The following is a 16,026-nucleotide window of genomic DNA, read 5'->3' as shown; positions in this document are numbered from 1 at the left end:
TAGAGTGCTTAAGGAAGTAGCCCAAGAAATAGTGGATGCATTAGTGATAATTTTTCAAAACTCGTTAGGGAGAGAGAAACCGGGGAATTATAGACTGGTTAGCCTAACGTCGGTGGTGGGGAAACTGCTGGAGTCAGTTATCAAAGATGTGATAACAGCACATTTGGAAAGCGGTGAAATGTTCGGACAAAGTCAGCATGGATTTGTGAAAGGAAAATCATGTCTGATGAATCTCATAGAATTTTTTGAGGATGTAACTAGTAGAGTGGATAGGGGAGAACCAGTGGATGTGGTATATTTGGATTTTCAAAAGGCTTTTGACAAGGTCCCACACAGGAGATTAGTGTGCAAACTTAAAGCACACGGTATTGGGGGTAAGGTATTGATGTGGATGGAGAATTGGTTAGCAGACAGGAAGCAAAGAGTGGGAATAAACGGGACCTTTTCAGAATGGCAGGCGGTGACTAATGGGGTACCGCAAGGCTCAGTGCTGGGACCCAAGTTGTTTACAATATATATTAATGACTTGGATGAGGGAATTAAATGCAGCATCTCCAAGTTTGCGGATGACACGAAGCTGGGTGGCAGTGTTAGCTGTGAGGAGGATGCTAAGAGGATGCAGAGTGACTTGGATAGGTTGGGTGAGTGGGCAAATTCATGGCAGATGCAATTTAATGTGGATAAATATGAAGTTATCCACTTTGTTGGCAAAAATAGGAAAACAGATTATTATCTGAATGGTGGCCGATTAGGAAAAGGGGAGGTGCAACGAGACCTGGGTGTCATTATACACCAGTCATTGAAAGTGGGCATGCAGGTACAGCAGGCGGTGAAAAAGGCAAATGGTATGCTGGCATTTATAGCGAGAGGATTCGAGTACAGGAGCAGAGAGGTACTACTGCAGTTGTACAAGGCCTTGGTGAGACCACACCTGGAGTATTGTGTGCAGTTTTGGTCCCCTAATCTGAGGAAAGACATCCTTGCCATAGAGGGAGTACAAAGAAGGTTCACCAGATTGATTCCTGGGATGGCAGGACTTTCATATGAAGAAAGACTGGATGAACTGGGCTTGTACTCGTTGGAATTTAGAAGATTGAGGGGGGATCTGATTGAAACGTATAAAATCCTAAAGGGATTGGACAGGCTAGATGCAGGAAGATTGTTCCCGATGTTGGGGAAGTCCAGAACAAGGGGTCACAGTTTGAGGATAAAGGGGAAGCCTTTTAGGACCGAGATTAGGAAAAACTTCTTCACACAGAGAATGGTGAATCTGTGGAATTCTCTGCCACAGGAAACAGTTGAGGCCAGTTCATTGGCTATATTTAAGAGGGAGTTAGATATGGCCCTTGTGGCTGCGGGGATCAGGGGGTATGGAGGGAAGGCTGGGGCGGGGTTCTGAGTTGGATGATCAGCCATGATCATAATAAATGGCGGTGCAGGCTCGAAGGGCCGAATGGCCTACTCCTACACCTATTTTCTATGTTTCTATGTTTCTGGGCCGCATCCTTGGCATAACGAATAACGGCCAGTTGTGAGATCCCGAGAGCAGGTCCCATTCCTGCAAAGAACCAAATACAGCGTGTAACTACAGGTCAAGGTCTTCTAAAGAACCCTGGAAGGGAAAAATAGAGGTATTAAAGATACGAACGTAGAAATAAAGCTGTTTCCAAAGATGCAAGCAAAGGAGTCAGCATTAGGTGCCGTTGTCTCTCCTAAGCTCCTCCTCCTCTATAAATATACCCAAATAAAACTGAAATATTAAATACACAGCATTCCTCACTGTTTGGGTATGAATTCCAACTCAATATAGAATGCATCTCAACTTATATGCATATGCTATATATACAGTATACTATATAATACAATTACTATACAGACATCCACAGCATAGTAAATTTTGAAAGATTTAATTTCTGTGGAGGATTTCTTATTCTTTCATGGTAACATCTTTCCTACTTGGCAGTTGAGACCAGCCTCCTCCATGCTGGTTGTAGGAGTTGACTCTGAGACTGCAGGAAGTGTTTCTTACAGCTCTGGATACCTTTCTTCTTTTCTCAGCATTTCTCTTTGGATCTCTTTCAATCCTTGTTTCTCACCCGGTCCCTGCTTCTTTTTCTCTGTTTATCCTGTTTTTTTTTCTCACATGTTCCTTCTCCCTTTTGCACCTTTCTCTTTCTTGCTCATCTTCTTTCTCTCCACCTCTTCTCTCCTTTTCAATTCTTGTCTTTCTTTTACTTATGTTCCTTTTCCTTCTTTTAGTTTCTTGTGAGTATCTCCAGAGATTTGGTCCCATTTATCCTCCTCCATTTCCATACCACTTATGACATCCCCCTCTTTCTTTTCCTTTTTTTGCATTTTTCCAGGATGATCATCTTGATCTTGGTAAGGTGCACTTAGTTCACTGGAGTATTCCCTTACAAATCCTTCTGTTGCTCTCTTTACGATCTAATCGCTCCTCGTGTTTTCTTTATCTACAAATTCTCCTGGTAAATCCTTTGTTTTCATATCTCCATTGACTCCTTTATTTTTGGCCTTCCATTCATCCAGCTGGGCTCTGATCTTTGCATCTACTTTTACAAGCAGATGTTTATTTCCCACTTGAAGAGTAAATTCTGGTTCTTTATACTCACAATAAATAAATGCTGTTGCTGTTTTCCTGAAGCTCCTTGATCTCTCTTCCAGTTTAAACCAAGACTCATTTTGTAAATTAACTGCCTGACTAGCATATCAGAAGCCTTCTCAGATATGTTGCCTACAAAAACTATTATAATTGGACCACTCCTTTCGTCACTTTCCTGATTGTTCTGAGCAGCGTGGTGCTTCCTTAATCTAATATACTTTCCAACCAGAGGCACCAAAATTGCCAGCAAAACTTGTCTGCCCTCTGTTGGGCAATTGTTCGTGATGTACAGCATGAAGACAGTTGTGGCATCATCCAGTAACTTTCTTAATTCACTTTCGCTTAACTCTATTGTAGGGAATGTGACATGCAAATGGTGGATGGATCTCCGATCAGTTATAGTTGTCTCAGCCAATCATGCCCCCACAATGCTGGCCCTTCTGTTTTTAGTTTGGTTGAAGTAGTCAAAGTTCTAAACAAACTGTATGCCTTTCTAACCAATACACTTGGCAAAACTGGTACTTGTTTCCCATTAGCTATTCCATTTGTTTAAAATACTGGTCAAATCACTCAGTGTACACATTCCAGTTATCTCTTGTGCAATCAAATGTATCCATCTTTCCAATATAGACAGCCATTTCTGCACTTCTAAAATCTGTACTTATTTTCACCCATCCTCACTGTTTATGAACCCATGAATTTTAATCCGTTTTCTGCCGATTTTTTAACTCAACATCTCTGTCCCCTTGTGAAGAAGCACATATTGAGCTCCACATCTCACTGCACTTTTGTTTTTAACTTGGACGTCTCACTGCACTTTTTTAAACCCGAATGTCTTGCTGCAATTCAACAGGTACTCCAGGTAGTTGCCTTGGGTTCAGTTAAAATTGTTACATTTTGTAGCTCCAAAATATAAAAACTAATTGAAAGGAAAACAAGAGAGCCAGGAATGTGAGTCTAACTTTGTTTTGACTTTATGTGAGGTGCCACATATGACGTGGCATTTTAATGTCATACATTTTACATACTTTTACATATAACCGGCAATGCATTATGAAAGCAATAAAGAATGCTTAATTAAACAATATATTTGCAATATTATCCAAATATTACTGAAATGTTAAATACACAACAAATATGTCTTGTCAACTTGTCCCGTGGCCCTACTTTTTCCACTTTATCATCCCTTAATATTTCAATTCAGATAACATGTTTTGGCCCAAAATCCTGGTTCCTATTAATTCTCTCTAGTGGATTTATTTACCTTATCCACCATTCATGCAAAATTACCTTACTGGACTTTCTATATCTTGTGCACAATACAGTAGCCAACATGTTATTTTGAATATCTGTTATCAGATTAAAATTCAGAATATTTGCTTCTGCATTACTGAAAGTAAACTTGACCAGCTCTATTCAAGGACTTCCATTTTCATGCTGCTTTGTGTCCAGAATTCTCATTCCTCCAACTGAATATATTTTACCTCACAAGTTCTCAGGTATTGCTTCTATACTGTATTCACTCATTAACCTCACACTATTAGATGGTTACAGGTAATGATCAAACAAAATATTAAAATTAATCCCTAATTACCTAACCATTGAATTATTAATTAATTAATTAATTAATTAATAGAATCAATTGAATTGAATTGAAATGAAATAAAGAGAACATCAAAAGAACCTTATTCCAATGGCACCGGAACAGAAAGTGCATGCCTGCAAATGTGTGAGATAGATAGACAGTAGAAAAGGGATACTGAATAAAACAAGAAGAAACAAAGGATGGGTAAAACTAAACTGAATGAAAAGAAAAAGGAATTTGGACATATTTCAGGTTTGATCCTTTTCTGATTCCCAGAACATGAGTGGTAGTCATTTTTGAAGGAAATAATACGATGGAATGTCCATAGAGATTTACCCAGTCAAACTGGGAATGAAGACTTTTTAATTATCAGATCTCAGTATGGTGTGTAGAATACTAGCTTGTTTTAGAATGCCGTTTGAGAAATTTGTGTATTGACTTTGAATTTTGATATCATGTTCTGCCAGACAGCATAGTCAAGAATCATGCAGTATCGTGTTTTCAAAAACAAGGAACTTTAACAGCTTCAGAACAATAAGAAATTGGGTCTGAACTTGCTAAACTGACTCACTGCTGTTAGTCAGCCTCTGCTTGGATTGTCTTGATTGAGAACTAAGGCAGGCCTGAAATATCCCAGAATCCAGTGCTGTCACCTCAGCAGCACCAATGTCTGGTGCATCTTCTACCAGCTGTAATATTTGCCATTGGTTCAAATGTTTCTCGTGCCTTGAAGAATTTAAACCCAATTAAAATTAAACTAAGCAATCAAAACAATAAAAATTATAACATTTTAATAGATTTATCTAAATCCTCCCATAAACAACATATGTAGAAATAAATGCATAAAAGTAATGCAATTTTAGAAACAGAAGTTACTTTTCACTTAGCCTTCTAATTCTTTGCTCAAAATCCCAGTTGAAATCATTGAGGTTTTTGATCCTGTTACAGGCCTGACCAGGCAGGGTCCACGAGGTAGTTCCCACATGTGATTTCAAATACTTAACCAAGATTTCCTTCTGATGCTGGACACCATGAAGCCTGCTGATGATATGAGAGAGTTTAAGACATCCATATGTGATAATGCACGCATAAACCCCAGGATGTAATCCATTTTTGGCATAATATGCCAGCATGTAATAACAATATCATGATTATTTTCATAATCAGAGAAAATAAGCCCTTCATATAGAAATTTACAGAAAAATCTTGGCATTTCCCCACATAACCTCAGTAATTTTGGAATTTCCCTGCTGGAGTACAGTTATCAGCATGTCTTCAGCAGTTTGGTGTTTGTGTGTTTGTACTCTGCTCTGACCTGGCAGAATTCACCCTGAGCTTAGACAGGGTGGATTGGCTGCAAGGCCAGTCATAGTACATATTTAACATTTGGTTTTACATTTTAGATTTCTTTATTATTTTTGTTTTGAATTGTTTCTGAATGGCTGAAAAGCAGTGGTGAGCTAAATCTTGCAGCACCTCACTGGCAAGATTGTGAAAGAAAAATGAGAGAATTCTCTGGATGTAGACGTAAGTTTAAAGGATATTTTGGCCATTCTCTTTATTCATCTCAACTAGTGAGTAAGAAGTTGTTTTGACTCAACAGTTTAGGGTTGACAAACCTATGGCAGCGGTGCTCAATTGGCATGCAAAATATTTTGTTGGCATGTGGCTTGAGATGCTGCACCTCAATTCTTTAAGCCGCACTCATAATAAAAAGATACATCATCATTACCTTTACTGCCTGATAAAGCAGTGAATCATTTTTTAGAGCCTGAGAAGAGTGAGTTGTTTTTACGAGAGATGTTTCACGCCAACTTGGCACCAGCTTTATGGTTGTGAGAACTCATGATTTGGATGATAAATACATGAGGTTGGATGATACATTTTGAAATCATTACAGACCTGCTTATACAGCATACTTGGATAATAGACACTTCTAATAGCAATACTATTTTAAAATGATGTTTTCTGTAATTTTGAACAGGCATTCTAAAATGCTTCATTTATTTCAATCTGTTGGTTGTATTTTTACTAATAGTAAAACCCCTTAAATAAGCAGCAGATCTCATCCTTTTGCCATAAAGCATCCATAATTATTGTTATTAATCCATTCATCAATAATAATCTATTAAGATATTATCTATTAATAGCTATTAGATATCAATGATCTCTATTATTTTCCAGCAAGATGGTGCCACTGAATAAAGGCGACATCTTGCAGACAGCTTACAAAAGTACTGGATACACTTCTTCTTCTTCTTCTTCCTCTGAAGAGCAATTGATTGCAGCCTGTAACTTCCCTTTTAAGTATGTATTTTTGGGCCATCTCAATGATCTGGCGCTTCTGCAATTTCCTGGGGGATTCAGTAAAGAGTGCAGCTACGGCTGGGGTGGCTGCATCAATTCCTAATGGCACAACATGAACCTATATTTGGCTCTATTACTCCACATCAATTAAAGCATCAAGCAAGATTAAAATCAACGAGGACAAGAGTGGAAAATGTACCGGTGTTCAGTACCGTTTGCCTACATTGGACCAGTCTCCCTCTCGCTACCTGCGGGTGGAAGGTGCAGGAGTCTTGGGTCCCACACTGCAAAGTTCAATAGCCTCAGTGACTGATAGCTGTGGACTCACTTTCAGCTGCAGTTTGATGTTTAATGTCCTCAGCGCTGAATGCACTGTACTATTTGCCCAGTTTGATCAAGATGCTTCAGCCTGGAAATGGATCTGTGACTGTGCCACACAAACACAGCTCTGAACTGACTGACTTGGTGGCAGTATCCACAGCCATCGTCTCCTGAACCGGCTTCATTCACCTCGGTGGCTCATGGCTGTTGACTCCCTTTTGGAGACTCTCCAGTTTGATGTTTAGTGTCCTGTGTGGGCTATTTGTTCTTTTGTTTTAACATATTTGATGGTCTTTGTTGTGTGTGTTTTCTCTTTAAATGGAGTCTATCGTGTTTCTTTGTTTTGTGGCTGCCTACAAGAAGCCAAATCCCAAGGTTGTATACTGTATACATACTTTTTAAAATAAATGTACTCTGAACTTAGAACTTCAAGCATATTCTAAATTGTTTCATTTATTGAAATTGGTCAGTTCTACTCTTATTAATAGTAAAAATGTAATACTTGTAAATAAGCAATAGAACTCATTCTTTTGCCATAGAATGTCTATAATTATTATTACTACTTCATTAATCAATGATGATGTTTGTTCAAAATTATCATGGTATGCAAGAGAACTTTTTAAAAGATTATTGTGAATTTAGACACATGCTCTCAAAATGGTTCAGCTCCTCTGCATTAATTATTGCGCACCACACAGTTTACCAAGTCTCTGAAAATCTCATTATTGACACATTTCCACCAACAATAAATGCAATTTGTACACACACTTACTGTCTTGCAAATCCTGCATTTTCATTTTGGCCACTGTACTTCTGGATCAATAATAGAAGTGCTACAATTAGTCTCTGCGTATTAAGATCTAGAAGAAGGAAAATGCCCTAACGTCATGTTATTGCTACTGTCCCATGGGCCTCTGAGGAAGAGGCTAAACATGTGTGATGATGTACTGTAATGCTAAAATAACTACTTGTTTCCTGCATAAATGACAATATCAGGCAATGGCTTGTAATTATGGCCTCTAACTGATTCATACTCTCTATGCAGAAGGGAGGGAGGAATTAATAATAATAAAAATTTCTGTAAGAAATGATTTGTAAATTATATGAAACATAATATGAGAGAGTTGGGTTGGAAGATGTATAGGCAAATGACACCACACCAGCTTGAACACCATTAATCAAATTAATGTAGCATTTACAAGTTCTCTTCTTTCCAGGCCATCACATATTGGCTGTCAGTTACTATAATTTTTGTGTGAATATTATTTATCAACAGAAGCAGACAGGCAGTGTTGTTTTCAACATCGCATCTGTCATTTACAAAAAGAATGGACTGATCCTAATCAAGAATGATAACAGAAACACTTCCACCATACATCATGCAGAAGTCTCATATGCTGGTTATTTTTAAAAGCCCCAATGAAGCTGGTTTCAAGGTTGCAAGTAGGGATTCTAGCATTTATGCCCCAAAGCAAAATGTTGTTTGGTGAGGAACTAAGTCTGAAATTCTACTTCAGGACCTTTGCAGGATTTTCCATCAAAAACATTTTCAACACTCAGTTTTCAAATGTACTCCCGTCGGATAAAGCTGTGCAATTGGAAGGCAGGTGCCCAAAATCCATCCAGCAAATTTAGCTCGGAACCTCAGGCCATATTATATAATGTACCTCTCTGAGGTATGTTTCTGCCTTTAGCAAATTTTTTACTTTTTGTCTAGAGATTTTTTCACCTTGTAAAATCGTACGCTTGGGTATAAGGATGTGTGGATGAACTTACTATTATTTCCAGTTATCTGCTGGGCTCTAAATTAAATTTAGAATTAATTTGTACTATGGACCATAGAAGAGTACACATGGGATCACATCCTTTGGGTCATGGTCTGCTCCAAACACAATGCCAAATTAAACTAAATCCGTTCTGCCTGTACATGATCTGTGTCCCTCCATACCATGCATATTCATGTGACTAACAGCCCTTTAAACACCGCACTATTATCTGTTTCCACCACTATCACTGGCATCCCATTCCAGGCAACAACCACTCTCCCTGTACATTTCTTTAGAATGCACCTCCTCTACTACTTGACATTTTTACATTGGGAAAAAGTATTCTGATTGTCTATCCTATCTATAGTTCTTATAATTATATGTACTTATTTTATACTCTAACAGTATATTCTAATTTTGTTCATTTTCGTTACATGATTTTATTATAGATAGGACTTGATTTCAATGACAAAATCATAATATCAAATTTTGTCAAATCCTGAATCCAGAATATTAATAAACGTCTCTTTGTCAGTTTCTTGGGCTCCTTTCATCAAGTAGCGTGTACGTATGACAACCAGAGTGACTCATCGCTGAAGTGTGAAAGACTCAGTGAAAAGTACAGCACAGAAGCAGGCACTTCTGCTCACTGAGTCTGTGCCTTCCTTTAAGCACCCATTTTTATAGTAATCTTACACTAACCCATTGTCGACTGAGAATCAGAATATGACATGAAACTTGTTGTTTTGCGGCAGTAGTACAGTGCATACATAAAAATTACAATAAGAATATATATAAAATAGTGCAAAATGAGAGGAAAATAGTGTGGTTGTGTTCATAGGTTTATGGAGCATTCAGAAATCTGATGGCGGAGGGGAAGAATCTGTTCCTAAAGCATTGAATGTACATCTTCAGGCTCATGTACTTCCTCCTTGATGGTAGTAATGAGAAGGGGCATGTCCTGTATGGTGAAAGTCCTTCATGATGGATGCTGGCATCTTGAGACATCGCCTTCAAAGATGTCCTCAATGGTGGAGTGGCCTGTGCCATTGCTGGAGCTGAGTTTACAGTTCTCTGCAGCCTTTTCCCAATGCTGTACATTGGCACCTTCATACCGGATAGTGAATCAACTGGTCAGTGCATGTGCAGATCTTTGCTGATATACCAAATCTAGTGAAGTATAACTGCTCGCGTGCCTTCTTCATAATTGTATCAATATGTTGGGCCTCGGATATATCTTCAGAGATGTCGACACCTGTGAAACTGAAACCACCCACCTTTTCCTCTGTGGTGTCAGCAAGGAGATAGTATTTCAGATCAGCACTGATTGTGGTCTTGCGATGAGGAACCAAAGATCCGTTTGCAGAAAGAGGTAAAGAGGCCCAGGTTTTGAAGCTAAGGGAATGATTATGATATCGAACATTGAACAGTAGTCAATAAACTGCAGCCTGATGTAGATATTGCTGTTGTCCAGGTGGTCCACGGCCGAGCAGAGAGCCACTGAGATTGCATCTGAAGTAGAACTGTTGTGGCTCAACTATCTGCACTACTGTGAAAACTCATATGTAAAAAGCAAGAAATCTGCTGATGCTGGACATTGGAAGTAACAGAAATTGCTGGAAATACACAGAAGGCCAAGCAGTATCTGCGAAGAGGGAAACAAGAGTTTAAGAGAAAAATACATGAAACTTCAGATGGTGGAGTATGGAGCAGTAAGAACTCAGCATCCAATTACTGCTATCTTTGGACTACCAATGATAGACTTAAATAATTTAACCTCTTCATCACGAAGGATGATTGCATTTCTTACTTTAATGGCTAGAAGGTCCATTTTGTTGAATTGGAAAGAGATTAAACCTCCTAAGGTATTTCATTGGTTTTCACAAACTATGGTGTGTTTGAATTTGGAGAAAATTAGAAGTGCAGTTTATGACCCTTCTATTAAGTTTGAAAAAACTTGGAGGCCATTTATTCAGCATTTTCACTTGATGTAATTGATCATTTCCAAACTTGTTTTATCTCTCTGTACTGTTGTTGGAGGGGAATGGAGTCGTCGACGCTAAGGTTTTCTTCTTTTCCATTTTTAACTTGTTAGTACTGCCCAAGTCTTTTAGTTTAGTTGATTAATTCTGTTTTTCTTTGGGGATGGGGTTTGTTTTTTTTTCTTTTTCATGATTTTTTTTCAGTTTTTTTTATTTGTATTATCCGTTGTCAGTTCTACATGATTGGGAGCTTTGTTAACTTACACTATTTGATTTTACAATTACTTTTCCTAAGTGTAACAATATTTCTCCTACTATTTGTATTATTGCTATGTTTTGTTTCTATACTTCGAAATTAATAAAAAGATTGAAAAAGAAAGAAAGTAAGAACTCAGCAGGTCAGGCATCATCTGTGAAAGCAAAGCTGTTTTGGGTTAAGACCCTGCATCAGGATTGGACAGTTCTGACAAGTACAGTTTCAGGCCAATGGTCCTTCTGCAGAACTCAATAAAGTTTCAAAACGTTATGTTTTAAATTGCAGAGAGGTGGAAAGGTTGGGAGAACAGATGGAATATTGGTGATGGGTTGGAGATAAAGAGAGGTTATGATGCAATGGTGTTGATGCCAACTCATGGAGGGGACTGAAGACTTGTTTATTGTTGGTGATCTGTCTCAAAGAGGTGTTAATGGAAAGACATGAGAGAGGAAGAATCAATTCTGAAACTGTGATACAACTCACTGCGATTGCCAGAAGTCTGAAATAAAAGAAAATGCTAGAAATACTCAGCTGTTCTTAAGATGTCTGTGGAGAGAGATGAACTGAGTTAACATGATGCAGTGATGACCTTTCAGCACACCTGGCCAATTTTCATATCAACTGGAAAATCTGAAATAGTTTATAACTGAAATATCTGAAATTGTCTCATTCATATGTGAATCCCAAGGGCTTTATGCAGTGTTGTTCCTTGAGCTTTAGATTAGGCTTTGTAAGAAGAGTGACAATTACTTTATATAACCTGCCAAATAGAAACATAGAAAATAGGTGCAGAAATGGCCATTCGGCCCGTCGAACCGAATCTACCTTATATGTCATTTGTTGTTGTGTTTCTTTCCCATCAGCTTATTGAAGGCCTCTTTCGATCTATGTGAATTTGTTTGCAGGATTTTGTTTTTAAGGATGAGTATTTACTTCCCTCACATTTTACTTTACTTCCTTGCACTAAGTTGGTTACTTTTACCCATTTTAAAGTTGTTTTGTACTTTTTTCATTCAGTTCTGTGAAAAAAGTGATTTAGCTCCCATTCTAATTTTTATTATAATTTTCCTTTATATACATTGATCAGGTATGAATCGCTGAAAGATCAAATTTGCTGCAAAATTTAATATGTGTTGTACTTAAAATTATTCATGATCATTATCTGTTGCTACTAGAAATACAACAACCAAAATACTGCAAAAATATTGTTGTTACACTGTGTAAGTACTTCCATTTCAGATGCTGGAAACATGAAATAAAAAAGAAAATGCTGCAAGGACTCAATAGGTCAGACAGCACCTGTGCAAAGAGAAACAGTGTTAAAGCTAAAAGGACAGGTTTTACATTCAAGCTTTGGAAGTGAAATTCCTTTTACACTAAGCTGCCTCATGTGCTCCATTTCTGCTGGCTCGAATTTTACTGCATCCACAAGAGATACATTAGCTTCCCCCACCCCACACTCTCCTCTCACCAACCACCACCCTTTTGGCTGCACTCTGTATCTCCTACAAACTTGTTGAAGTACTTGGCCTTTTCTGCTGGTGATTTTAGAATTAAATTATATTTCTTTTGCAAGAAATATGTAGAAATTTGATTTGACAAGATTAACTTTTAGTCAATTCACACATTTAGAGAGCTCCTGAAATATCATACTGATGTCATTTGCTTGCTAATGACATTCACTTCATATCCATAAGAGCCATAATCTTATTAATAGATTTCACTTTACCCATTGCTGAGTTAATAATTTTCAAATATTTCCTTAATTTTCAAAATGGCAACTGTTTTTCTCTAAAAGGCCAATTGAAATTTAATCTGAGAAGAAACAGTTTAACTAGATTTTTCCAAGTATTTCGACAACAGATTGGACTTTAGGTTGTTTAACTTCCTTTCACATTTCTGTTCAGGGATTTTCCTGTTGTTAAAGCACTACTCAAAATACTTGCTTCTCCGACAATGACACATGTGTATTGTGGAATGGGTATGTTAAACAGAGAGGGATGACTTCAGTGCTTGATTACATTTATGTGGAACTTTTGAAACTGTGGCATCATTACCAGATTAAGATCTGTTAAATGCAGTAGTGTTGCTCCTGAAAAACCTGACCTTCATGTTCATGAATCTAAGTCACTATTCATACAATTTTAGTGCAGTATTGTCAGTTGAAATGGATTACTTTAATTAACTTTTTTAGCAAAAAAGAAAAGGTTCTTGAACCGTTAAATAAATGCATTTTCTGATATACTATTCAGATATGCAAGTCAAATATGGCAGTCAACCAAATGTGTTAGCTTGCCTTGGTTGGTTTGATGTTCACTTGTAACCTGCATGTACGTACGTGTTTATGAGGGCTTTCCTTTGAGTTCCTTCTTCCACTGATAAATACTCTTTTGTCTTTGTTCGTAAATGAATAATGATTAATTGGGCAAGTTTGCATAGGGAAACTCTGTAGATTTTTTAAAATGTGTTCAATTTTCTAATCCCTGTAATTATCATTGAAATTCCCCATTCCCTGCTATTTCTGTAAATTCTAAATTGGAGACTTAATTAAATTGATTACTGAAGAAATCCACTTGTGCACTTCCTTAAGTTTTACAATGTAAGTCTTTAAATCTCTTCCAAAACTTAATCCAATTAACACATAAATTCTTTGTGTTTAATTAAATTGTTTTAAGTAATTTCTGGAGCATGGCTGTTGTTTTGTGCAAAGGTCTGTCCCTAAAATCTTCACTTCTAATGTTTTTGCTCAGAGCTCTGTGTACCAATGTCATGGTAACTCTACATGCTGCTGGTGTTGAAATGTATTAAACTGTGTCTATGTTTGAATCACCCAACAAAGTGGTTTGCCTTCTGAAACTTTAGTCTCTTTAGCCTCTAGTACTAATTCTATCCACCATCCATAACAAAAAGAAGGTATTTATTGTAAGTGGCAGCATCCACATATACTTTGTTATGTAAATGATACAAGCAATGATTAAGAAAGAGGTTAATTTCTCTTATGCAAGAAATTCTGTTTTTATTTCATAAATGATGAGGTTTTTGGAAAGCTTTGACATTTTATCAATGCATCATCTGATCCATTGTTGTAACACTTACTACTTTAAGCAACATGCAAATCAGTTAGGTCATTTCTATCTCTCCTTTTTCTCCAATTAGGAAACTATTGGAATGCTGCTTCATTCAATACCCCGTCCTCTTATCTCCACTTCTCAACTTTCCATGGAGAGACGAGTGCTGACATCTCATTTTACTTCAAGACCTCAGCACCATATGGAGTATTCCTCGAAAATCTGGGCAACACAGATTTCATAAGGCTTGAATTAAAATGTAAGTTGACCTGGAACAACACAGTTGCACTTTTATATACATAAGTTATATTTAAACTTAAGTTAAATGCAAGGTATATTTACATTTAAATTATCTTATTATGATCTATCGATTCGTATTATTACATTTTTGAAAGTAAATCAACATAGTAAAAAGTATATTTTTTTGTAAAGCGAACTGATATCCATATCGTGTTGCAGTCAGTATCTGGACCACAAGATAAGAAGGCATGGCAGTAGAGAAATATATTGACATGGATTAAATATTGGTTACCACATTGAAGACAGAGTCAGATTGAAGGGTTTCTTTTGAGGCTAGAAGAATTTAACTAGGGGTCAAGATCAGTTCTTGACCCACAACTATTTACCATTTATGTTAATGATCTAAAAGGCATTCAGAGTATAAGTTTGTCAATAACACAAAAATAGTCTGGAGGTCATGCTGCAAAAATATTTCAATCCTGTTACTGTATACATTATAGATAAATTGAGTAAGGAAGCAAAATCTTGACAAATGCAGTTTAGTGTGAGGAAATCTTCTGTCCTGTATTTCAGTCAGAGGAAACAAATGGTAAGCTAATATAAAAATGGTAAAAAAATTTTCAAATGAGTAGAATATAGAGGGATCTAGCTTTTCTTGTTCAAGAATCACAAAAAAATGTTAGCAGCAGGTGCATAGCTTTGATCACATAATTCAGGAAAGGAAAAGAAATTCATTATGCTGACTTCTGGGATGAGATGGTTATCTAATCATAAGCATTTAAAAAAGATGGACAAAATACTTTTTGGGGTTAGAAGAATGAAGGAAAATCAGGTGAACCCTGTCACGCACCTTTATGATATTTAAACAGGCAATATCCTTGGAGGGTATGACAGGTTTGAGGTGTTTCCACTGATGGGAGATTATCAAACAAAGACTCGATTATATTTTGTAGTTCTAAAATATTAAATTAAATGAAAGGAAAAGATGCGAGTCCAAACTATGAATCTAACTTTGTGTTTACATTAAGCACGGCCACACTTATCATGTGTTGGCATATGCCATTTATGTATTTTTACATATAACACACAATGTATTATTTAAACAAACAATAGTACTTAATCAAATCATACATTTACAATATTACTCAAATATTACCGAAATATTACATACACAACACTCCGCCTGCTTAGGTGAGAGCTCCAACTCAATATAGAATACATCTCAACTATATACACTGTATATATTATAATACAACTACTATACAGACATCCACAGTGTAGTAAAGTTTAAATTGTACTTTTCAGGCCTAAAGATTTACTCACTATGGAGGATTCCTTACTCTTGTGAGATAACATCTTTCCTGACAAGGGATGTCACTCTGCTTGATAGGTGAGACTTGTGGCTGTGAAAACAGCCTCAGGTCAGGGACCTCCTCAATGGTGGTGGTAGGAGTTGACTCTGAGACTGCAGAAAGTCATTCCGACAGCTCTGGACATCTTTTTTCTCCTTTTCTTGGCTTTTCTCTCTGAATCCGTGCTTCTCTCTTGGCCCAACTTCTTTCTCTCTCTTTACCCTGCTCTTTTTCTTTCTCACATTCCTTCTCTCTTTCACACCTTTCTCATTCTCACTCATATTCTTTCTCTCTATCTGTCCTCTTCCTTTTCCTTTTTCTTCTTTCTAGTATGTGCATCTTGATCTTAGGAAGGTGCATTTAGTTCACTGGATTATATTCTTATTAATTCCTTCTATTGCTCCCTTTATGATCTGATCTCTCAGTTTCATCATCCTAACATCATCTGTCGAATCCTCTGTTTTTATATCTCCATTGACTCCTTTCTTTTCGGCTTTCCATTCATCCAGCCAGACTTTGGTCCTTGCAT

At 37.1% G+C, this 16,026-nt stretch overlaps 1 protein-coding gene across 2 annotated transcripts in view; it reads left to right on the top strand.

Annotated features, from left to right (window-relative positions):
• cntnap2a (contactin associated protein 2a) overlaps positions 1 to 16,026 on the top strand; it is a 1,898,214-nt gene that overhangs the window by 1,605,475 nt on the left and 276,713 nt on the right. For both annotated transcript variants that reach the window (XM_063044005.1, XM_063044006.1), the window contains exon 16: positions 13,994 to 14,164. In XM_063044005.1, coding sequence (XP_062900075.1) covers positions 13,994 to 14,164 — 171 coding nt within the window. The remainder of the gene's footprint in view (positions 1 to 13,993; positions 14,165 to 16,026) is intronic.

Source organism: Mobula hypostoma, chromosome 3, assembly GCF_963921235.1.
Source record: "Mobula hypostoma chromosome 3, sMobHyp1.1, whole genome shotgun sequence".
In the NCBI taxonomy this organism is placed as follows: domain Eukaryota; kingdom Metazoa; phylum Chordata; class Chondrichthyes; order Myliobatiformes; family Myliobatidae; genus Mobula; species Mobula hypostoma.
Note: the sequence above shows the minus strand (reverse complement) of the source record. Positions and strands in the feature narration are given on the sequence as shown.